Raw genomic sequence first — 26,933 nt, 5'->3', positions numbered from 1 at the left:
GCTTAAACCTATTGTATTGTACTTTCATGAGGTCCATGATATTTCTTTTCTTTTTTTTAATTCCTAACATAAACAGCGGAGTGCTGTTTGAATAAAGTCGGTGCATGCTTTGATAAAGGAGGCTGCCTATAGAAACCGCTGTAGGCGTACAGTAGTTTGTGTGAGGAAAGGCACGCAGGTGAAATGTCAGTCTTTGCTTTTGAAATAGATAAAGCTGTAAAATAAAATTAAAAACTTTCACTGCAAAAAAAGTGGAAGCTTTTTTAACCAGAATGTCATTTATTTTTAAGAATAGCAGTAGTACTACTTATCTTCTTTGAAACTAAGAATGATTGAAATTTACAGTTTTAGTTTTTTTACAAATACAGAGAGGAATGTTTTTGTTTGTTTTTTAGCTAAATTGAAGATAACCAGAAGCCTTTTTGGTAAACAAATGAAAGAAAATATATTTATATTCAACTAAAAGGTCGAACAAACTTTTCACTCAAAAATGTGAATATTTGAAATCATGCATTGTTTAAATCTATGTTTACGAGCTTCCAGTGTTTCTCTCCATTGCTCTGCTTCTGCACAGCGGAGTATCGTGAAATAGCTTATTGTAATAAACTAAAAGGGAAACCAGTCATTAAAATCCCTGTGTCCAAAGGATCCACGGAAAAAAGGAAATTCAAATAGTACACTTTTATCCTATATACTTTCTTCACGTACCAAAAACCACTGATGTTGGTATTTCCCAGTGACGACCGACATGAAAAACAAATCCCTGCCGCAGTGTAAATGGGACAGAACAGCTCAGTTGTGAGATAAAATCAAGTACACTGAGAGCTTTATGTACAAATAAAACCCAGCGACTAGCAGCAATGTCACTGACATTGAACCCCCCAGACGGTGGACAAGCAAATCCCTGACTATTTATCACGGGCTGGAGGAATCGACCGAGTCCAGAGATATGAGGAGCAAAGCTACAAGTGACATGAAGATTGTATCAGTGGAGCAGAGGACAGGAGGCGCGTCGCCTCAACAGATCCCTTTCCCGTCCGAAGCAACATCCATTTTTCACTTCAGAAGGCAAAGTTTACTCTTCAGCTTGATACACTTGTTTTCTTATGGAGGGCTGCATTGCTGATAATACAGATATTATATTCTGTGCATTGATTTCTCCCCCAGTGGGTTCCACGTTATTAGTAGCTGCACCCACAACAGATTGGAACGTCATGGACGAGAAGAATGCTCTGCTGATGTGCCCTGTATGGCAAGACGACTCACGCTTCACTGGCTCATATAGAATGCGGCGGCATCATATATACAGCCTTCCTACGACTTTGCCGTGTGTGTGTGTGTAAGAGTGTGTGTGTGTGTGTGAGTGTGAGAGAATGGGCTTGCATGCGTGTGTGCATATCCTCCAGGCAATATCCATCCCTTATTTGTTCCATAAATCCAAATCTAGTTCAGCAGGAATTCAATCTAAAATCTTCACATACACACACATCAAGATAATGCCGGCAAGCATCTCTGATTCCCGTCATGAGCCATACATTAATACCCCATAGAGACCACATGATTAATTACTAACTGTTTACCATGACGGTACATTAAAATCATGACGATCTCAAAAGGGTGCAATGAGCCATTTTCCGATTCGATTTCTCATAAAGCCTTTTTTCATTTCCCTCCATTGTGCCAGAAAGGGGTCTCGGGCACAGAAACCAGCCATGTTGGAGACATTCCCCTCTTCCTCACTGTCGACAGAGCACATTCAACATTCATGGGGTGACCCATTTCGTTAATGGAGAGGCCCTTTCTTCCCCGACGTGTCTTCCTCGTGTCTTTGTCGGCTGCGGCTGGCCTCATAATGAGCCCTCCTGTCAGGGTCCCGTGACTAATCCCCTCATTGACCTCTCCGTCGCGTGCAGCCCCCGTACCACACTGAGGGTTTGGTAACTGGTAGAGTGGGGGAGATGTTTGGCCACACTTGCAAAGTCAATGCCATCTGAAATAGTTGTTTTCTGTGAAGGAAGAAACGATGGAGAAGACCAAAAAGGAGTTTAAAGAAGGTCAAACATTGGACCTAAATTCACCAGGTGGCACACAACTTGCAACTCCAGATGTCTGATGATGTTGCTCATTATGTATTGGACGTGTAAATGGGCAGACTGGCCCAACACATTCTGGTATAAGTTTAACCAAGTGGGTACCATACACATGTACTAACCATGGCTTATTTGCCATCACCCCAATATTTTCCTAACCATATAGTTTTTACAATATCTACAAGTTAGATATTGTAGAAAGCAAGAGTTTAAAACATCTCAAATCAAAGAGAAATCCAGGGTTTTGCAGAATCGTCCAATACTGACGTTATTGTTTGACAATAGGATTACCTATTATGTGCAATAAGGCAATCTCCTTCTGTCACGCTGTGCCTCTGCACAGTATTTTGTCTCTACTGTATTGCTTCATGGGAGAGTTCTTAGCTATGATCTTAAAAATGAATGTGATGATGACTTATTGATATGAAAATAGCATAAGACCTGACAACTCATGTGCTAATTAACCCCAAACAAGTCATTCAAGGGCTCACCTTGACCCAAGTGGAAAAAAAGTTGTTTGATGAGTTGTAAAGTAGTACATAATCAAAAATACCCCCCCAAAAAAAGAAGAGTCAGTCAGACGTCCTACTGAGCCATATCGGCATGGGTGACATTAGACGAGAGCCTCGTCAGTGAAGAAAACACCATATGGCAGTATTTCCACACTTAAGCTGAAGCAGATATTGCTAACAGAGGGAGAAGTGTTGAAAGCGTCATCATACTGTTCCTGTTTGTTTAATTCACCTTGTGTGCACACAAACACACACACACGCACACGCAGTGACATCGCGGATGTGGTCAGATCCCAAAGCTCCCCAAGCGAGATATTTGATTCTGATCTGAAGACGACAGGGAGTGATGAATAAAAACGGCTTGATAATGGGATCATTGAGTCATGAAAAGCGATTCTGAGCGAGTTATCTTTTTGGGAGGGCCAATGAATGCAGACGCTCATTATGTATGACCATCCGACGGCGCTTTAGCCTTCAAGCAGAACAGGAGCACACAATAGGAGCTGCACCTGACAAAAGAGGGGAAGAATAACAGTCAAACAAAGAAAAAGTGATGTTCTGAATTCTCCCAGACCTTTTGCTCTTTGGAGCACGATTGCTCAGTGGTGATGTTGGGCGACGGCTGAGGTGATTGGGATTAAGATGCTAGATCGTGGTGATAGGAGGGTGCAACATTTGATTTGATATTAATAAGGGATACTTTAAAATGTGTACTGTGTATATTTGGGACAAAACTGAACAAAAAGAATGCTTCCTGCTGCTGAAATTTAGATATCAGTGAGAAAAAAAAAAACACAATTTAAATACAAGATCATGTAGAAAGGATCGACTTTTTCTGTTTTTCTAGTGCCTTTATTTTATCTGCATACAATTACAATGCTAAATGATCATACTTTTCCACCCTCCCTATTTGTTCTCATGGTTTTCACTGCCCCATTTGGGAAACCTCATTCTACTGTACTGTTCAATAGCATTCAGGTGAGTTAAAAAAATGCCAGTAGTTGAATTTAAAAGGCTTCCCTTAAATTGAAAAGTGAAAGATTTTTGTGATTCCTACATGTTAAAGATTTTTTCAGACCACATTTTAGTGTCCTTGGTTAGATAGAAATGCTGCCGTAAAAAGGCAAACCAGACGCTGTTAAGCTTTGCTGGCTTGGGGAGCTGAACAGACAGCTCCCATAGATTGCTCTACATCTTTCCATCTTTTGCTGCAATAGCGTTTGTTTTTGTCTCTCAGATGACATTTTTTGCAATATAGCTGGTTTATATAAGTGTTGACGATGAGCAGGCCAATACTCTAATTTCCCTCTCTCTCTCCCTCCTTCTTCGCCCAATAAAACAACTATATGCCAGTTTGAAACCTTCTTTTCCCAGATAAAAAAAAATACATCTGCCATGATGAATCAATTCCAATGACCATTTATACAAAATTCCCATCTCTTACATTTTTCATTCATACTTAAAACCGCCCTCCAGTATTGTACATTAATGCAAACATGCAGTTTATAGCCGTGCTGCTTCGCTGTGATTTTGCCAGCTAAAAGGGTTTGGTGTGACTGCACACTGAATATTATATAAACTCGTCTCAGCGTTGTCTGAGGACCCCCTTAAAAACGCAATGGTGCATCTCAAGGTTATCCTTGAATAAAACTAATTTGAAGAAAATAAAACCCCACATTTAACTTCCTTACCAACTTTCTAACACGCTTGTGTTGTGGTTTGTGGTTTGTGGTGCTGAACGGACAGCTCCCGTGAAGTGCACTTAGTATGCGCCTTTTACTTTGCTACAATATTCTGCCACTTAATTTGCAATGTAATCTAGCTGCTGCTGAAATGTTGAAAGTACAGTTCCTACAATCTTTCTCTAGCCCTCATGAGTCAATCAAATATATGTTAAATCAAATGCATTTTTTCCAATGCAACGGTCAATCTGCAGCAGTAAATCAGTTACAGTGACATTTGCCTAATTTTCATTTTCCCTACCATGGTTTGCAGTCTGCACGACTCGTACATTTTACATTTTACATTCACCCAAACATGCAATTAGTTTGTGGTGTGGGCTTTCTGTTAATTTGGCTGCACAAAAGTTAGACTCATTAAAGCTTAAAAACTGCCACAATTCTTGCCCACATGTGAACACGCACCAACGAAGTTCTTCTTTTTCTGGATAATCATCTCTGTTGTCATCCTCTCTCTCTCTCTCTCTCACTCACTCTCACACACACACACACACACACACACACACACACACACACACACACACACACACACACACACATACTCCTGCAAGCAATTATTTACGTCACATGACTTTCTTATTAATCACCATGCAGACTCTGGTTTAATTCAGTGGTAGCGTTGCTCCCTCTGGTTAATCATAGGCTGAACACCGTTTTCACCCAAGCTTCTATAACCCTCGCCCAGAGTTTAAGAGGGAAAAGTGAACTTCTCTGCTAGCTGGGAAGCTGCCAACATGTTGGGTAATTACACCGGCTCTTTGGGTCCTTCCCTGGTTTCAGTTTCTGGCCCCTGGTGGTCGCAGCCATGGGAGATGTCTGCTCCAGACATCGGGATTATGTAACAAGGAATAAGGTGGCCAAAGTGTAATGGTTGGTGACATTAGCCGGCAGCAACAAGATGACGAAAGACCATTAGAACTAGAGGTGGTCAACCTTCAGAAACCATTTTGTTGTATTTGTTGAAATTCTCATAGCATCTTTGCGACCTTTTCGCTAGATTTAGCAACTTTCTTTGGAAAAGAACTTGCATCACTGGGTGGGGTTGTTCGGTTGAAGTGTTTATTTTTATTTTTTATTTTCCAAATGTCTTAATATTGAGTCAATTCAATAGTTCACTGCTCTTCCCTGAGATTGCTTGTCAGCAGGCTTGTACCTTTTGACATCAGGCTTGTACCTTTTGTATCTTTGTTTTATTCAATACAATTTAAAACATGAAACACTTACAAAAATAAATAAATTGGTGATGCTGGGTACAAAATGTAAACTTATCTGTACAAAAATGATTAATGAGAAAGTGGCTGTAGGTGTGATAAATTGTTATGCTGCTACATGTCTTTCTCTCACACACACACACACACACACACACACACACACACACACACACACACACACAGAGGTCAAATGCAGTCTAACCCCTTACAGTCTGTGGACTAGCTACCGACCCAAGCGGATCAATGCTGCAGGATCTTTGGGGAGTTACTTCCTTTAAGGGCTCCAGTCAGCGATATCGCTTATGAAATGACAAGATCGCTTAATATCTCCTCTCCACCTGGCCTGGCCTTGAATCTGTATGGCACCACGCTCCCGGGGATGGAGCTCCCTCTCTCTCTCTCTCCCTCCCTCTCTCTCTCTCTTTCTCTCCTCCGCAGTGCATTTTCTGTCACCGGGTCCAATAGTCTTTAGCTGAGAGCAGTATCAGTGAGGCCCAGCATGTCGATTCTATTGAACAGGCTTGGCATGTCACAGGCAGTAAAGACCTCCTGATTGACTCCTGCTTGGATAGCATGTCCAACTGCATACATTAGTAATGCTGAGTATTCGATAGACGGATGGCCCGGATGGATTGATGCAGGCAGATGGCACATTTAGCTCCACGCGGGGAACAGGAGATGGACTGAACTCGTGGTGCAGGGATCACTAAATAGTATTGCTCTGTTATCTGCTTTAAAATGGTTTATATTTTCGTCCCATTTTAGTTTTGCAAGATTATTTTTTTTAGATGTACAGTGTAATGAAATATTTTGAGGAACACATCGGCTCACCAAAACAATCATTCAAATATTTTAAAGTGCTGCAATTTGATCTTTTTTTGCCATTATTTCCAGCGGTTACAAGCACTCTTACCAGACCAAAATGTGAACGTTACAAATGATTGAGATGTTCCTGTATGATTGCTCAATATTCTAGAGGTTTTGCCTGCCAGCGTTTTCAGTGCTGTAAAAGTTGTGTATTCTGTACTGAGGACCTTAGTGTGAACTGTAACTGTGTTCAGACAGATCAATGTTCTGCCTCACAATATTCAGCCAAAACAGCCGATGTACAAACTGTTGATGGTGCCGCGCTATAGAGACACTAGCTGTGTACTGAGCAGCGCAGCCTCTGAACTACTTATACATGTAAATTATTCAGCAATATCTTGAATCTTACATAAGTTGAACTGCATATGTGTCCACTGAATACATGTCTCTTCATGCAGTAGCTCTGTAAATGTTTTTCTCAAACATGAAGAAAACATTTACAGAGAGGACTAATACAGAAATTGCACTCTCAGCCTCCGCTTTTCTCTAACTGCCCACTTTCTAGTGAGAGGAGAAGGAGGGCTGGCAAAGAAGGATATAATTAGAGGGAGGTTGGGGTCTGAGATCCATCCCAAGAGAGCTGGTGCTGATATCTCCCTCTTTCCGCTACCCACAATGCACTGCAGGCCAGGGGGGAGAGAGAGGTAGAGGAGGCAATTAGCAGGTAACGCGTTAGCAGACAGGCTGATCTGTTTTAAGCCAATACAGACGTCCGCTGCGAGCTACATGTCAATGGGTAAGAGCTATAGCGCTAGAGGGGTGTGTGTGTGAGTGAGGGTTTTATCCATCTTGTGGGGACACAGTCACATTGTCGGGACTCACCTTCCTTATGGTGTTTGGGGAGATCAGGTGGGACAAATATATTGCATTTTGTGTATGTTGTGTAATCATCTATTCCACTGACAACAAATTGGCTGCACACACACTCACACACACACACACACACACACGCGCTTCAAGGCCTTTAAACGGACACGTGTTTTCCGATTTAATTTTCATCATTCAGCCACTCGCCCTCCGATAGCTTAAAAAAAACTGTTTATGAACAAAGTGTTTGACCCAATTGGCTCGCGTATGCAAACACCTGGGCGTTAGATAGACATTTAATTGCTTCACTTAGTTAACCCACTTAAGGACCATGTTGAGTTTAGTCTGCTCAATTTGTTGGGATCAGCAGCTTTGTGCGTCGGGGATGTTGTAGGCTTGGATTATGGATAATTACTATCAATTAGTGGCTGACACTCTTGGCTTTGAAGCCGCACCGAGCGGAATGGAGCAATGTCGGGGAATGAACTCGGCTGAATTGAATCATGCAGATAATGGCTGGAGTGATTGAGAGGAATATGCTATTTTTTCTTCTGAGAAACGGGGCATTGTGTCGCTCTGTTTTTGTTGCTGGCATCATCAGAGGGAAGGCGCAATATGTCGTCTGCACCCATGGTGTCAATCAGAATCCCATTACTGCAGAGGTCATAGTCACACTGCTCCAGGTAAGCTAAAGTCTCAGCGGCCTCACATTTCCACCGGGATGAAGAACAATAATACATTTGAGCCCAACAATATCTTCTGTCTCCCACATTTCAAGGAGAACTTTAAACTCAGATATGAGAATGTTTGCCGCCTTCCCTCCGACAAAATGGAATCAAAACTTTATTTCCCCTATTTTTTTTTTGCGCCAGTCTAGCAATTTGAGCTCGTAGCCTCATGGGTAATTTTATGAATACATATCAGGACCTTTAGCTCCCAGGCGGTGGCGGGCTCTCTCAATAATGCCTCAAGCAATATCACTTTGAGAGCACCGCACAAAAACAAAGATGCCTTAGCTCCATGAATATTTATTAATAGGAGATGCTGGCGTTAACAGTGACAGACTACCAGGTGGATGAAGAAGAGAGTTGTGAAGGGGACGATACAAAGGCCGATGGGAAGTCGGGAAGGAGACAACCCACAGAGCTTTCAAAGTGAAGCGGGCCCAACAGGAAATGAAGACACAACAATGCGCACAGGGAACCCCGGAGGAAATTTGCTATTAAAATGCTGTTAAATACACGTTTACTTGGCTCCTTCTCTGAAGCCGTTGTTGCTGGTGCAGCAGTAAGGGAGCCTCCCTCGGTGTCCACATTCAAGAGCCACTGCTGATTGGCAGCAAAACAACACTGGTGGATACGAGGCCCTCAGGGCTTCACTGGCGGTCTCCATCATTATGCCGGCGGCGCTATCATTTCTGGATGCTGATTAAAATGTTGGCGATGTTAAGAAGCTGAAGGTTAAACCACAAAGGGCTCCGTGTGAAGTCGTTTCCCACCACAGCATCCTCTGCCCACCACTCTCTCTCTCTCTCAGACACACACACACTAAAAAGGCAGACTTTTTTATAACAGAGAAGGAAAGAAAGCTCTTTGAACCGGGACTCAATTCTGATCTTGGCTTGATTTTAGCCGCTAATGGACACTGACTCAACTCCAGCTACTTTTTCTCAATCAATTCCCCCTAAGTCTCAGTGGCGACTGGATATTACTATGATAGCTGCGGAAGATGTAGCCCTGTGTTACAAACAGATGTCACAGTGGAGCGCCTCAAAGTGGATTCCTTGAGAGACTCCATTGAAAAAAGTGTTTCCGCTCCTATTTCTTTGAAAATACTAGTTTATACTAGTGCTTTTATGTTTTGTGTCTGATGTTGTGTTTGGTATTTTTATCTTTGTGCTTTGTACTCGTACTCGCGTATTTAAAACAACCGTTACCTGCTTGACCAGGACTCCCGGGCAGAAGACATATGGCATTTCAAAGGGACTTCACTGGTTAAATGTAATATTTGAAAAATAAATTTGAAATACAAAGGGCTGTCTGGATTGCATTTTGTAAGGCAGAAACACTACAGTTGTGAGTGTGAGCCGTATGTTCACATCCTGTCGCTACAACCTGGAAATGACATGAGCAGCATGAGATATGAAACTGCTGATTAAAAATATATCTGGCATGAGGAAAGAAATATCAGGTGTAGCTTACTTACGTCTGCATGCCTTATGTTTCATAAGCTACTTACTCCAAATATGGCATGCCCCAAATCAGAGCTAATGCGCTGATTAGTGTGGAAAAAACAATATGGTATTCCCAAAACAAGCACACAGTGTGTGTTTGTGTGTGTGTGTGTGTGTGTGTGTGTGTGTGTGTGTGCTTTTTTGGGAATAGATCATAGAGTGATTTTAAAGAGTGGTGTCTCTTTTATATTTCGTCAACCTGGAACAGGATCTAAAACGCAACCAGATATCAGATGTCAGCACACAGCCCTTGAATTTGGGGGGAAAGCAGTGATGCTAAGGGTACGGGTCAAGGAGTGGTGAGGGGTTTAAGGACTGTGCTTTTCCTCCAAGTAGTTATGTTTCTGCTAGGATGAAGCTAAGCTGTGGTGGAGCAGATTGGATATTGTGACAGGGGGCAGACACTGAGGAACAAGACTAGAGGGGTATCTGTGTCATCTCAACACACCTTAAAATCACCTGAACTAATATTGTTTTACTGCAAAGGTAATATCTACCATATGTATTACTGTTAAATTCTGGCAACCATATCTGCCATTTTTGTTTTTTTATTGTGTCTGCCTCTCAGCATTTTATCCCAAAATAAGTGAAGCTACAGCTCCATAATTTGAGGATGACTCATGCGTGTCAGAAATCCGATTTCCAGTTTTTCTTGTAAGTAGCAGCCAGTGTTGGCATCGGCGCTGTATCGTGACTCAGGGTGCACTTTGGAAACAATAAGGTTATCTTTGAGAATCAAGCATCTTGGTCTTGATGTTTTGGGAGAGCAGCGTTTCACATTGCAGCATTAGATGTGAAGCAGCAGAGAATCCAGTCTGGTTCTTGTCTCAACTCTCTAGTACTTGGACATCAGCACAATTACTGAACGTACAAGCTTTTTCTAGAAGAACATATAATCTATCGGTAACACTTCATAATAACTACTCACTGTTTAGCATTAGTAAAGCAGAAATCTAAACACTTTATAATTTATAAAGCATTTATAACTGTGTTTATGAATTTCATACTATGAGTTACTAATGAGTTTTCATGTTGGAACAATGCTTTATAAATTAAATTATAAATTATGAATTAAGTGTTTACTCATGTTTTACTAATACTAAATAGTGTGGAGTTATTATAAAATGTTACCAATGTACTGAGGATTATTCTTATATTGGAACCATTCAAAAACATTTTTACTCTCATGAAATGCATTATGATTCATCACAATGTTATTTTACATAACAAAACATTGATATTTTAACCAATACCATTACTTTTTCCTCAGCCTAAGCACTTTGTTTTTTTGTTTTGCATGAGTAAACCTAAACACTAAGTAAATCTATGTTGGAAGTTTATTTTGAAATGGCAATGCATGTCGGGAGTGGAAACTGCCGTTAGAGGAGCACCTAGAGCGTCATGGTTTGAGGCACATTGCTGCTGACCAGGCATCAGTATTTCACGAGTTGGTACTGAGAATGTTTTGATTGCAATATTATCCAAAAAGAGATCTTACAATTCTCGGTATTCCTCGAAATACTTTGTGCTGCAGGAGGATCATAAATTAATTCAGCAGATAGATATCCCCTCAATGCACATCTAGCCACAGCAGAAAATGAATCTGCTGAGTTTATTGTTAAATGAAGGTTCTAGTGAGCAGAATGCGAGTGAGGATTTAGCGCACCTTGAGGGAGTCCCGCTCTCCACACTGAAAATACGCTCCTGAGATCTCATCTCATATTCATTTGTCACAGCGAACGTAGCGGTGCTGTTGCTCCATGCCGCCCTCTGGCTAGTCCTGAGCTCTTCCTCGCGTCGCAGGGCTAAAAAGCCTCGGTGCCTTCCCTCTCCCTGCGCTTGTTCCACAATTTAACGTGGCTTGTTTTCCTCAGCCTCCCCTCGCACCTCTTTGTCCCTCTCTCCCTCCTGATCTTCCCTCGCCCATCGACTGTGACCTTACTGCAATTAAGCATCCTCCAGTGGGACAATTAAAACTGAACTACCTTCCGAGTGTAGGGGGGGGACCAGAGAGGAAATAATGATGCCAGATTTGTTCATGCCTCCCTTGAACTAGCTCCTCTTGAAGTTGAAGAAGCAACTGTTCCAGCCGCTCCGACTGTGTTCCAATGCCACCGCTAGTCAAGGACACGCTACCCTTCAGCCGCATTGTCCAACAAAATAAAAGCTGTCGCTTGTTCATTCGGAGCCAGAAAATTCACTCCTGTTGACGCGGTTGTCCTCTTCCAACCCCATCCCCCGCCACCCTTCTCCCTCTTTGACAGGTGCAAGTGCAACCTTCACGCCAACAGCTGTGTATATGACAAAGAGAAGTTGGGCTGCGAGTGTGAACACAACACCACTGGGCCCGACTGTGGGCGCTGTAAGAAGAGTTACCAGGGGCGAGCGTGGAGTGCTGGCTCCTACCTGCCCATTCCCAAGGGCACAGCTAATATCTGTGAGAACACACACACACACACACACACACACACACACACACACACACACACACACACACACACACAAGTTGAGTAATTAAAATGATGGGTCGCATGACACCCCAGGTGTTGGTATAGTTTTTACGAGCGCAAACCTGTAAATAATGGAGATTCCCCATGAACATTTTTTATTAAAAATAGCAAAGGAGAAGTTATAATAGATAGAAACACAATTACCAGTATGTCATATATACATGTCATATATACATATTATGACAATCACCACGTTAACAGTGAGATGTTAAGTTGTGAGCTTTGAAAGCAATGTGAAGCAATTAACAATGTTTTAATGAGAAGCAAAGACAGTGGGGAGACTTCGTCAAGTCCTGTGGAAACAAATGTATCTAAAGTGTAAATGCAGTTTAGTCAAATATCTTCTCTCTGTCCTGTAGGCCTATAGAGTGATATAGCCTTATAAAACGGGGAAGTTTTGACGTGAAAATCCTCTCAATAGTAGCCGGAATTGAACTTGCAAACTTGCATCGTGTCGAAAAATGACGAATATGGGCAACCTGCGTTACAAAGAGAGCCGAGTTGGCACGTCATACTGCAAGTCACTGATAGTGAAACCACACACAGCAACAGCACAGCCGCTAAATATATTAAAATTGTACACTGAATTACAGTGTCTAAAACGTGCTAATACAAGGGAAAGCTCTGCCCCATATTGGCAACTAAATATGCACAAAAACTGCAAATTTCTAAGTAATGCATTTTTGCAGTGTACTGTAGGTTCATAGCATCTGTGAGACACCGAGTCCTCCTACCTGACCTGCACATCAATACAGGTGTAAGAAAAGGCTGCCCAGAGGCAGCAGCAGCAGCAGCAGCAGATAACCTGTGTCTGACTTCACTCGTCGTTACCGTCTTCCCATCCTTTACAAAACACCCACGACATGGAGTCAGCGCTTTGGCTGAAAGGACCGAGTACACCCTCTCCTGTGCAGGGTCATGGTTTCATTTCACTTTAGGTTTCAATTACGAGCTTGTTTTATCTGTTTTTAAAGGGGAAAGTGACTTGCAGACACAAAGAAATAAGCATTGCATTAAGCTGTAATAAAAGGGCCGGAGGAATTATGATATTATTAAAATAATTTAAAATTAAAATATATATATTTTAATTTTAAATTTATTTTAATAATATCATAATTCCTATACATATATATATATATATATATATATATATATATATACACTGTATATCATTTGTAGTGCTAGAATGTTCCTTCTATTCTCCTGATTCAATCCTGAAAGTGTTTGTTGAACAAACTGTGATATAACAGACCTGCCTCAGCATGTAAACTGTGATGGACATTGTGTCACACTTTGTGACACTTTTGACACAATTTCATTTTTCTTATCCCCTGCTTTCTATTGCCTTTATGTCCTGAGGCGTTATGGTTTTGGGTTGTGCGTCCGTACGTCTGTTTGTCCGTACGTCCTCGGTTAAAATGTTGTTAGTCAAAGCACCAGGTCACTGTGACCTCAGGTCTGGCCCAAGCTTTGAGAGAATTTCAAAAGAATTTGCCCAAATGTCCACATTTGCAGGAAAATTTTACAGGCTCGCTGTGATCTCACTAAACAAGTATTTGACCATAACTCAAGTCTGCGTATGCTGATTATTACAATTTCACACAAATGTCTAATTGGATTAAGTGACAAAACCCAATGAGACAGACAAGAATATTATATTATTAGAGAATATGCACAATATGACGACAGGGATCAGCGAACAAGCATTTTCATTGTTTTTTGCGTGTGTGTATTGATCTGTTTGCAATAGTAGTGACAGGAAAGTAGAGCAAACAGACAACGTAAAGTAAGAAATACGACTAGTAAAAAGAAAGTAGTAAAATAAGGAAAATAAGGAAAAATAATTAATCAAAACACGCCTACCCACAAGCCCACCCATGCACATGGCCTTTACATTTGTTCACAGAGTTTGTAGTACATAGATTTGGTTCCAGTAAAGCAGACAGATGAAGGACAGAACCTGTCTTGGAAATAGGAAATGAAAGAAGGTAGATTTAATAACATAAGACTTGCATGAGGCCCTTCCTTCTTGATTTCTGATTTTACAGCTAAACTTTATTTGACGAGCCATGCAACATTTGGCATAAACAGTATTATTCCACTTTTTCAACACATACCCAAACTCTTGCTGTTCATTATTTATTTGGATCCCCAGTAGAAAAAACAGCAGCTGCTCTTCCTGGGGTATGAACAAAACAAGGACACCGTGTCACACAGTACTCCCTACATACGGTAGTTTAGTGGCACTGAAGTGAGCCGACAATGATGTCCCTCTCCTTCTGTGTGTGTGTGTGTGTGTGTGTGTGTGTGTGTGTGTGTGTGTGTGTGTGGGTGTGCGTGTGTGTGTGTGTGTGTGTGTGTGTGTGTTCATAATCAGAGCTTCTCCATGCTTTGTTGACATTACCGGGCCGGCATGTGGTGCACTGCTCAGGTAGACACTGTTACCGTTAGCGCCGTTAGCTAAAAAGTAGATATTAGAATTTATCAGGCTTTAATCTCCGTAACAAACATAATCATTTAGACTGAAACCAAAGCCTGACGAGTAGTTGCGTTACCTAAACATTAGTGCATGTGAGCGTGGCCCACGTGCAATGCTCAGGTAGACACTGTTACCGTTAGCGCCGTTAGCTAAAAAGTAGATATTAGAATTTATCAGGCTTTAAGCTCCGTAACAAACATACTCATTTAGACTGAAACCTAAGCCTGACGAGTAGTTGTGTTACCTAAACCTTTGCGACGCCAAGATGTACCCAGTGACACCGAGGGGTCCTGCCCGGGCAACGTGTGTGTCCAGTTTGGTACGAGAACAAGTTGCAGCAGTAGGGAGAAAAGTGGCACCGCTATAAGTGTGCTGGAATTCATTTGAAAGCCCAAGTTGTTTCCGGCCCGGTCCCTTTATTGCATCCGCTGTGATTTCTGCCTTTCTCTGCGGCGCTCGAGGACTCTTGGCCACCGGCTGATGACTTATTCTGCCTCCCGGAGGATCCGCGTTATGAGACTTAGGAAGGGTTAGTGAAATGGCCATTCCCAGAGCCCAGATTGACAGGACATTATTAAAAAAAGGTGGCACACACACACACATATACACACAGGTGCTCATCCAGACCTCCATTCCTCAAAGCATTCACGCACACATTCATAACTTCTACACAAGGACACACACACACACACACACACACACACACACACACACACACACACACACACACACACACACACACACATACACACACACACACACACACCCTTTGCCCTGCAAGTGATGAAAAACAGTCTTAGTATAAAGTGCATTATTATACTTTGTCTTGGAGGGGAACAAATCCATAATGTAATAACGCAGTGAAAAATCTATAAGAATGCAATGCGATCCCTCCTGAATAGAGAAGAGAGGCTGACAGAAAAATGCACCTTGTGCTGTTTTGCAATTTTCAAGTCCATTCAACTCCAATTCCAATAGTGTCCTTTCCTCTCAATGTTTCCCCCCAAACCCAGTGAGCATATGGCAGCTCCTCGGAGACAAATTTGTCAAAGATGAACATTTAATTAAGATTTAATTTATTTTTACTATGCCCATCAAGACGTCTGATGCGATAAGGAGATCGATGAATCATCATCCGGAGGGGGGGGGGTGGAGTCAGTGAGAAGGGAGGTGGGGGGCATTTGGTCTGATAATAGCACGAGGAAGAAGAAGAACAGGGTTTAAAAAGTGATGAAGAGAGAAAAGGATGGCGGAGATAGAAGGAGGGGAAGTGGGCATCGCTCTCTGTCACAGCTAACTCAGCCTTCTGGGGTGGCTCCGTCTCTCTCGTTTTCCCTCTCTCCATCTATGTCTCTCGCCCACCCCACCACACCCCACCCGTCTCTCACTTCTCGCTTTCTCCCTCTGTGGAGACAGAAGGAGAGGGATCAGTTTGAGAATTAACCATGGCAGTTCATTTCACTGTAGGGCTGAGGACACGAGTAAGATAGGAGCCGGCGGTGGAGGAGAGGGGAGGGGGAGGCAGTGGCCTTTTGAAAAGTTGATTTCAAATAGTAAAAATGTATCCTGAATGTCATATTGAAGGGAAGTATCCTTAAATGCACTTTAAACTGGATTGTGAATTGTACTTCTTTGCAACCTGTATGTGTGTGTAGCATGTTGGAGAGATTAGCTTAGCTTAAGCACGGAATGTCGATGGGATCAGTAGCAAGGCTGCTTTAAATTAAGGATTCAAGTAGTTTCAAATCAAACAAGTACAGACATGCGCACTCACACACACACACACACACACACACACACACACACACACACACACACACACACACACACACACACACACACACACACACATACAGACTGTGTGCACTAATGGCCACTGAACAGAACAGATACTGGAAAGCACTGACAGTGCTTCCATGTTCCTAGACTGTAGCATCATTACTCCCCGCAGGATCACATGAGACGTGTGGGCGGAGAGGGTCAGTCCAGGTTGGGCATCGACCTCGAGTGGTTCGAGACAGTACATTACATTACATTTCGCCTGGCCCATCGTATCGCACAGTGCGGTGACATCACCACTGTGTCTGAAGATCACAATTTAAAAAAGACAGCTTGTGTTATCTAAAGGAAGATGACCAGGAGTCTTTACTTAGGTGGTTCTAGCCAGACTCCAGCAAGTCTCTATGATAAACTAAGATAATCGTCTCCTCGTTGTTGCTTAATATTTATCTTGCACGCACAAGAATGGCATCACTCTTCTCATCTCAACACTTGGTAACAAAGCGAATAAATGAATTTTCCAAAATGCAAAAAATTCTTTCAAAAGGAAAAGTGTCACATCTGAAGTCATCAGCAGGCTAATCCAGAAAAGGCGAGGGTGCTACATAAATCAAAACTGCTCGACCAGTTTTACGTGATTCGCTGATTGAGAACGTTAATTTGCCGAATGCACAGAAAAGTATACATTATTCATTAAGAATGTTCAAATGCCTCTACAGATTACCAATTTAATAATTCATCCAATTAAAGTTGCATTCTGACATCACCTGTAGGTAAAGTTTATGTTTTATTCATTTGCAAATGGAAAAATTGCCATCAGTGAAAGACAAGCAGAGATTACGAGAACGGACACAAATAAGATGTTGAAGGTTGTGACAGGTCTGCGCACTGTGGCATAAGCAGAAAAATATTTAAAAAAAAAAAAAAGTTATATCAGAGGAGCGTAACCTTGCTGCATGGTGAGAGCCTTGAAAATGTTCAAGTGTTGATTTGGAATATGTCAATGACACAACACCTGCAGTCATTTCCTTTTTCTGATATATTTGGGGACACATTTGGTAATTTAAACACATGTCCATCTATTTGAACAAATTACATATAGTCTTGGAAAAAAAGCCGTATTTATTTGTTTATCAATTTTACAAATCATTTCAGTGACATAAAAAAAATTAAAAATTCATTAGGAAACCTTTTCATTTGATCTGCCTGCATCTTGATAAAATAAGTAGATTCCCTTGTCAGGACAGGATTAGGAGACACTTGTTCAGATTTAGCTGAAGCCAGCCTCTGCGTTTCGGATCTCCTTTGATCAAAGCAGTCACAAGGTGTGGACATGCGGTGGATTTCTCAGTAATGATTCATCCCCTGCCTGGAGAGAACATCCACATTAGCCCGCCACTGACTGACTGACTGACTGCAAAAACCCAGCAGTACTCGCAAAATTAAAAAATAATCGACGTCACATCTGGAGCAGTAACAGCAAATATCATTTTGAATGACACACTTTACAAATTATATATATTTTTCCTGCCGTTGTTCTCTAATTAGTGCATTCATTTCAGAGCTACCAGATGCTACAGCCTTATTATCAGTCCTCTGCTCCAACTGGAAGATGCTGATCATGCAAATGTGACCAAACACACACACACACACACACACACACACACACAATGCCGCACACTCATTTGCAGAGATACCGTATATATAAACAAGTTTAGGCTTTCCTGATTAATCCTAACTCTTGTCATTGAAATATGTATAGAAAGCTGCTTATATGCACAAGACCAAATCCCACAGAAACCGATAACGCCAGTGTAGAATAAATCCCATTCTTTAGTGAGTGAAGACAACCGTTACTGTATATGGGTCTCTGAGATGTGAGGCTTGCTGCACAAGCAGAGCAAATTGCGTCCAAAAATGAGTCGTTGAAATATTCATTATAGGTATTAAAATGGTTTAATGAGCCTAGGGTAGCACATTCCTAACTAATGCACAAATGTAGTCGCGTTTCTTTACTAATGAAGCACTCATGTAATCACATAGTGCCGATTTGCCAATACACTTATTCCATTTACAATCTCAACAAAATGAATGTTAGATGATCTTATTTTAAAACGTATCTTTTGACAGCCGTTGCTCTACATTCTAAATACAGTGAGCCTTGTGAGACAGCTTGCTCTGTGTACAATCTGAGTTTTTTTCCATCAGGCTCACAGCTCTGCTGTGTATTCGTTTAGTGCCATGTGTTTATGCACACAAGCACGTTTGCGGCCTCACTTCCATCTTCTCCCTTTCTCCCACACACAACACCCACTGATCTATGCTTTCATTCCTTTCTCCACAGCTATTTGAAATTATATTTTACCCCTTCTTTTGGTCCTCTGTAAACCTCATTGCCTGTTGTTTTTCAACCCCTCATTCTTTTTGCTCTCTCTGCCCTTCTTCTCCACCACCTTTTTCTTCTTCTTCTTCTTCTTCTACTACTTCTTCTTCTTCTTCTTCTTCTTCTTCCTCCGCCTTTTTCTGTTCCATCTCTTGGTTTTGTTTCATGCTGGCGTTTTCTCTCTCTCTCTCTCTCTCTCTCTCTCTCCCCCACAACACCCCCAACCACCCCAGAGACCGAGCTTGTTTACTCTGTCTTTTCCACATCTCGGCTCTGTGCAGCTGTGACGGTAATCTTTCTTTCAAATATTTGTTTCTTCCATCTCCAGATTTTTTTTCTTTCATTCCTACCCCCATAGCTACCATCACCGACGTACACCTCATTCCTTCCCTTAAATCTTAAAATGTTCTTCTTCCAACTTGGCTCCTGGGCACTTTAAGACTTGCCACCTTCAATTCAGATTTACACATTGAGAGGGAGCGAGCGGGCCGGGCACTACGGCGAGGCAAACCGTAATTTTGCTCCTGAGGAATTCAATCAAGTTGCATGCCGAGTGCTTCTGTTTTTGGCAGCCTTTCCGCTGCTAACCAGTTAGCAATGCCTGTCACCATCACTGGGCTATATAGGCAAAGAGCTCCAGATGATGATGGATTGCTTTAAAATGATAGCAGCCAAGGAAAGTAATTACCAACTTTGCCTGCGGTGGAAATTCAGCAGATAAGCAGAGCAGGCCAGGTAGTGCAAAGGCAAACAGGTGAGACACATTGAAGGTCAAAGCAGAATGGACACTGACAGAAACAATGTAATGACGTCCATACACACACACACACACACACACAGTCTTACGACTGAATGTGCTCTCGACAGTAAAATCTTATATGGCAAATTTGACTAGGGTGAATGAAATGACAGATAAGCTTGCTCAGTGAGGAAATAGGATGTATGCCAAAGATTTAGAGCCCACAGGCCCACAGGGAGAACATTTCATCATTGGTTTCTGATAATCCATTTGCAAGGTAACAGTGATGGTCTTGGATGGATGACAACATAACTGGAGCTGAACCAGTGAAGGATGAACATCAAGCACTGGGACTTGTAATCACGCAGCTCTGTGATGTGAGACTTATTGTACATCAGTTGATGCCCCTCGTGATGCAGGCCCTCTACTGTACTTTAATGCCCATATTTGTGTGTGTGTGTGTGTGATGTTGCATGTGCTGAACCCAAATGCACACGGATCATGTTCAGTGAATCGCATACCCCTCAGAGATCATGTTCACCGCCCAGTGGCTCGCAACCATGATCCCTGCACAACTCATAAAAATCAATGGAGCACATCGTCAACATAAGCAGCTCCTAATGCTCTTCCTGTGCGATAAGACTAAATTAGATTTCAGCCGTGCCCCATAATGCCGGGGCCAGGCAGGTGAAGGGGATTGGAAATGACCGTGATTGAAAATTAATCTAATGACCCGACATGGGATCCTGGACATCTGCTCGAACCCCACAGGTTGTTCATAAAGCGGCGAATAATATCACTGACAGGGTACTGGTGTACCAAATCCTGAACGAGAAGAAAATATAGTTTGGCCCTGAACTAGACCAATGACAAAGGGTCATTTGTCAAATGAGAAGTCATTTCGACTTTGTAACATCACTTTTTTTCTGACAGTGGTGTTTCAACACTTGCAATGTCTGACATTCAGCTAAAAGCAAACATCATTTATTACAGTTGGCTCTATGCACCGCAGTGTATTTTCTCTGTATAAACCCTTTTTTTTTTTCTCTGCTCAAACGGTAAACTACAGTTTGGTGATGCACTTGAATAGAAGTCACCTCTCGCTCTCTGGTTTTATATTCATATCCCTTTCCCATTTAATGTAGTGAGTCCCCTGCTAATCTGCCAGACTAGATGTAGATAGCGCCTGTGTTTTTGCACAGTCAGCTACTTAACTAGGGTCTTTTGAGCACTCCGTTACTGTTTTTCCCCCCTCTTTTTTCACAGTTCATTTAAACAGCTCAAACTTGCATTCTCACATTTTTGACTTTGTGAGAAACTGGTGGAACCTTGTATAATACATGTTTGGCTCAGCAGCATGGGTTGCATATTTTATTGTACAATATTGTATATGTACATTTACATAATCCATTCTCCCTCTAGTTACCGTTTGCCACACTTCTCAAGCGTTCTTGTGCACGGCACATTGCAGTTTAGAATAAGAACGAGGCAGATTAACTACTCGCCACTAATTTTGGTTACAAGGATGACCCTGTGGAAGGGATGTTAAATATGAACCTAATGGCAACATGCACAATCTGCAGATGGTCCATACAATATGTACAAAAAGATACGGCATTGTTCTAGTTAGTCTACGTGTTATGTATGTAAAAGATCTGACCGTTCTTACTCACATAACAAGGTTTGGCTGCTTAGCTTACCTGTTTGTGACGGTGTTAATTTTTTTAAACTAGAGAACAAGCCTTTAGGTTGAAGACTAACCATTGGCTTTGCTTGATTCGCACTGTCGACAGTAAGCTAGCTAGACGAGCATGCTAACATCTGTACATTATATTATGTAAACAAAGGTTTTTTTTGCTCATGTTTTTGGTTGAACAAAGACAATCCTTTTTGTGAACTGTACACTCAGAGTATGGATGTTACTCGCCACATGCACACTGCTTTGGGAAACTGTAATAGTTTCTCAGCGATGATGCTGTTGCGGAACATGTTGGGTAAACAGTCTCTGATATAATACATTACATAGACACACATTTCATTGACGAATTTATGAGGCACTTTATCTCAATTACTTTGAATTAAAAATGTAACCTGATTCCATAGAGGCATGCTGCATCAATTAGTATTAGCATCAATGGTACTATGTACAGTTATCTTATGAGGTGGTTCATGTTATCGTCCACCCTGAAAGAAATTGGTCAAAAGATTCAGATACAGACAGCTGTATTCCTACTAAAATTGGCATTATCCTTCACAACCCCTCAATATTCAAACACTATATAAATTGACATATACTTATATTTATGTGTTATAAGTGTGTATTCTGACACTCGGAACCAATGCTGCCAAACCAAAGTGTACTTTGTGGATGAGGTGATTGTCCTTGCCCTTGTCTCCGTCTGCTGGTTAGCATCTGCCCACCCCCTTGAGGCTCGACATCCATTACGCTCCTCCTCCATATGTCCACATAGCACTTCACAGCTCTCAGACAGGTCACCGATTTGGCTCCTGAATTCAGCTTGCAGGCATTGATCAGAGGAAGAGTGATTGAATGGCAGGAGTTTGATCAAAGTCCACATACACAAACACACACTCAGGAAATCTTCACTTTTCCCCTGAGCACTTGGAGATATTTTGTGACGACTCAATCAGATTAAAACCCCACCAAGGATCCTGCACAGATTCCTCCTCGGGCCAAGTTGTGGTAGTAAGCAGCTGACGGGGGAGCCGGGAGCAGGAGAGGAAGAAAGCACCATTTCCTTTTAATTTCTCTAGTTTACGTGGGCACATTGCTCCTATTGCCCAGCATGCTTCCCCTTCCCGTGGCGAGGGTGTTGTTTGTGTCTGTGGGCAGGCTGCCTTATTGAGGGCAGGGGGTAGAGCGAATGGGAGGGAGGGCCGTTCAAACAGATGATTAGAAATAGTGGAGCTGGCCTCGATGTCCTGAAAGCAAATCCCTCTAAAAAAAAGTGTGTGTCCACGTTCCCTTTGTAGCACACAGATGCAAACAGTGAAAAATGGCAGAGAGCTTTCTAAAGCCACCTGCGCTTCATGGTTTCTGAAGCCGCCGCGGTACTAATTAATTCCCAAACCAAGATGTCAGTGGTTAGATCTGATGGAGAAATGATCGCCGCTAGAAGCACATGAACGTTTCAATCTCCTTTAGATCTTCAGCCAGCCAACGTCCTGGTGTGGGAAAGATCTGGTCACCATGGGGATGAGGCAGACTGTATTATCTGCTCAGTGGCTGTCTGGCACAAGGGATTGCTTGATGGAGAGATGGACAGGCCGGCAGCGGGATAAGACATGTCCTCCTATGGCATCAGAGGCAGAGTTTGCCATCTACGGTGTCATTTGATGTTATAATGTGGTGTGTGTAAATGAGAGGCGTATGTGTCGAGAAGTGTCTTCAAGCAGTATGCAACTTTGTAAAGGTGCTATATAAAAGTTTGGGAACATCATGATTGCCTCTCAAGGCTCTGAACATGGCAGCTTGCAGCTAACAGTGCAAAACAATGACAACAGTGCCGACAGAGCTAACAGTGAACCGTAGGACGGACGCAAAGCGACGTCAGTCAGGAACGCCGTAATCAGCTGCAATCAGCTGGGAAACGCTCAAAATCACAAACATGCAAGAAAGAACATAGAAGCTTGGATAACAACACACGCAGAGGCAGAGCGACTCTGCTCGGGTAGCCATTGCTCCACTATATCTTTCCAGAGCAAATAGTTGTTTGCCGCTATATTAATGCTCTGAATATCAAATTAAGCACCTCTAACTTCAGAATAACTCAAATATGACTCTGCCGGTGAGACTGTAGAGGTTGTGCAAATTGGTTTTTAGGTGTGCACCTTTTTGCTGTGGGAGTAGGGGGCAGCAATGACCTTTTCTGGCAACATCAGGGACATCAAAGCAGAAATAATGGAGGGAACCAAAGAACCACGGAGCTAAACGTGCAGCAGACAACACTTTCAAATCATCAGACCGGCATTGTTTCGGATGCCACTGTCTCTCACTACGTGTCATTTCAAGTGTATTCAGCTCATCAAGATGTATCACGAGCGTTGGGATGGGAAACCAATCAACTGTGTGGGAGGATAGCAGGACTAACAATACACTGCTAGTCTCAAGGAGAAGTGTTGCAGTTGTTGCCTTGAATCCAATTATATGCCTTAATTTAAGGTTTGTTTTTTCCTCTCTCTCTCTCTCTCTCTCTCTCTTGCAGGTATTCCTAATAACATTGGTCCAGTTAGTAAGTACACAATACAAAGGAACTATATGAATGCTTGATGCTTTGCTTTGCCTATTGTGCCACTCTTCACCATACATCCCTGAACTTGCTGCCAAGTGTTCATTTCTGATTCCAATCTTCCTACAAAAGGATCACTCAACTGTTGACTGTGTTTTTGAGGAGACAGAGAAGCAATAGCTGGGGGCTATATTGCCATGATATGGGTATATTAATTTACTTTATCCAGACTCAACCAGATAACACTTGCCTGGCTCTGCATGCAGAATGTCATTTTTTCTTCTTTTTTTTTCCTTCTCTCCCATGCATTATAAATAAATGGCATCTAGACTTTATTAAAGTGCCAAGACCTCTCTGGCAGTATAATGTCACAGGAGGTCATTTTAATATGAGCCGCAAGCGCCTCGGCTGGTATTATCTTCGTCAACCAGTAGCCCCTTAGGGGGGGAGGAAGAAGAGAGGTGCCATGTCTCAAGTTACCGCTGCCTGGAAGGCTGTGTGATGCAGGAACCATGGGATTGTATTGAACAAGTCAAAGTGCATCCAAAGCCCGGCTCAATTCTCTTCATCTTCTTACTCGTTGCCCCGTTTGAAGCAGGTATCCTCTGTTTCCGTGGCAACAGATTGATTAGCAAATTGCCCGCTCCCTGTCTGATCCCAGACCCACACAGACCGGCCGAGGGTTAAAGAGACATGCACGTTTCTGATCAATTAATTAACCCAGATGATCAACTTACCTGTTAAATGACGATAAAGACAATATTGTGAGGCCTCACGCTAACACTTTAGCATACATTGGAATGAGATATGAAGTCTATATCTTCATCCAAAGTCAGACAATTTACCTTTTTAGTAAGATCTTGTTACTGGCTTTCATGAAATTGTCGAAGTATATACAAATATACTTGATGTATCAATTCACCACTCAAAAAGTTGAAAATGTGTCATAGCTTTGTTATGAGTGCTTATTATCAGTTTCTCAATATTCAATGTAGTATCTTACTTCTAGTTGATGCTGAAGTGTTACACACCAAGGAACACTTGGACGCCACATGCAGACTTGTTTTCATCATTTAAGGGCTAAGACGATTGCTGGGCAAGTTTCCCAAAATGTGCTGTGTGAGACACAGGGTGAAAACAGATTATTCCCAGGTGGTTTTTAATCATGCTTTAGAGTGGAAGTGAGCTCTGGTTGTAACGTCTGCTGCTATGACACGAGTCAGAAATGGACATGTGGCCAAGAAGACCAATCCAGCCCCCTCCCGTCTCCCGTCTCCCAATCTTCCACTGCTTACCTCCCTCTCCACCTCCTCTCGCTCGTACGCACTGTGGCTCCGCTCCATGCATGGCCTGACGAGAGCTCAGTGTGCGTGTGCATGCTCCGCATACTTGCTGTATACACATGCATACATATTCACCTCAGTCCTCTCCGTCCCATCCAAAATGCCAGGCCAGACCATGTCCAAAGGCTGTCCTCAAATCCTTCACGGGGAGAGTGTGCTTGCTGATAAGTGTGCGAGTGTGTATGTGGGGGTGGGGTGGGGCGTTATACTGACAAAACAAAGTCTTCACTTCCCATCCAGATTGGCCCACAGGGATTTAGAGTTCTCACGAATGGCTGTCTTGTCACAGCAGCCTCCCAAAGAACCAGCATGACACTAAAAGAACTGAACACGCTGAAGAGGAGGATGTTTGCAATGCAAACGCAAACCAACCGTATGTCTCGGTTATTAATAAAGTAAGATTAGAGTGGGGAAAAAAGGTCCTTGAGGTTGTTAAATGGACTAGAAGCAAAGCTGTTGTTGTGGACAAAGAAAGAAAGCGCAGCACTTTGCATGTTGTTGTTTAGAATAGGTAATTGAATTCCTTATTGACTTTTCTCAATTCTATTTCAAGTTGATTAAGCCAGGCAGAATTGCCTAATGCGGACCATTAAAGTAAAATTAATATTTAAAAAAAACAATTCTGGCTCCGCAAGATTGCATTTCATTATGGGTATGGCATTGATTAAAACACCGTCACCACTCATTTAGCTCGCCTTACCTGAATATTCTCCATAACAAAATAATTAATGGAACCCAGATGTGTATTATATCCAACAGAGTCATTTTAAATGAAGCTACTTTACCAATTAGACGTTATAGATCGGGACAGTGTGGATTTTCTCAGATGATGCACACTTGTGTTTTTGTCATAGATTAATTGCTCATGTCCTCGCAAGTCAGTTTTGGATTTGAGCAAACAGCTTCACCGCTAAAGAAAAATGTTACAGAGGATTTCAATTCAGATCAGAACAACAAGGGTCATTCTGAATTTAAAAATGATCGTCACAGTTTGTGGAGTGCAGAAGTAGAAAACAATACAATTACTCCATGTGAAAAAAGGCATTTCTAAAATGATTCAGCCTGGATCGGAGTCTTGCATTGGATTTACACATCATAAGGTTAATAGGATTCTTGCCAAGACACCACTGGGCGTTAATTACCCGAGATCGCATGATTCATGGAGTCAATAGCAAAAGGACAGAAAGATCAAATGAGGAGATGAAGGGGCACGAAGAGGAAAATTATCCATATTCCTCCCTCTGCTCGAGTCCTCTCCATTTCCAACCGCAAAGTATTTCCCGGACACGGAAATACGGACTTGTATGTAATTATGAGGTTATGCTACCCACAGCAGTCCGTCATTCCAAGTCCCAACACCTGCCATTATTTATTCATTGTTATTCCTCCACCAGAAATACACTGTAATTAGATATTGATTGCACAGTCAATGCGATGAATTAAACAAAATGACCCCTAACTTCTTCATTTGCTATACATAGTATAGACTCGCTCGCATAGATCATGTCTTAAATACCAAGTTCAAAAGGGTTTTTATCATTTCTTTCTTCCGTTTTTCCACTCATCATTGCCATTGCCATACACAGCAAGCCCATGGAGGTCACACGAATTACATACAACGTCTCACCAATGTCCTTAGCGGGTCTTTGGATGCATTCTCTTTGCTCGTCCATGTCAGCCCTGCCCCATTGTATTTGTTTTTTTCCTAATTTACTGATTTGGGTCATGCTGGACATGTCCGTGTCTCCAGTTGTGTGTGTACACCACCACGTAGTCCCCCCTCCCACCCCTCTAGAATACATGTAAAGTGCATCCCACAAGTGCACATGAATAACTCCTGGTTTCTCTCAATTGCACGCAGTTCGGCCGAATGTGTCATCCCTAGGTGTCGCTAACCGAAAAGAAGGTAGGCATCTAAGAATATGGACCAACTATGTTTTTTCACAGATTCATTTATCTCGGAGTGTTTGCATAGAAGCCCAAAAAAAAGA

At 42.2% G+C, this 26,933-nt stretch overlaps 1 protein-coding gene across 1 annotated transcript in view; it reads left to right on the top strand.

Moving 5' to 3' along the window:
- ntng1a (netrin g1a) overlaps window positions 1-26,933 on the top strand; it is a gene marked incomplete at both ends in the record, with an annotated part of 82,683 nt that overhangs the window by 43,176 nt on the left and 12,574 nt on the right. The window contains one exon of the mRNA XM_079234414.1: window positions 11,724-11,896. Within this exon, the coding sequence (XP_079090540.1) occupies window positions 11,724-11,896 (173 nt within the window). The remainder of the gene's footprint in view (window positions 1-11,723; window positions 11,897-26,933) is intronic.

Source organism: Taurulus bubalis, assembly GCF_910589615.1.
Source record: "Taurulus bubalis genome assembly, chromosome: 18".
NCBI lineage: Eukaryota > Metazoa > Chordata > Actinopteri > Perciformes > Cottidae > Taurulus > Taurulus bubalis.
This window is presented reverse-complemented; position numbering and strand designations above follow the sequence as displayed.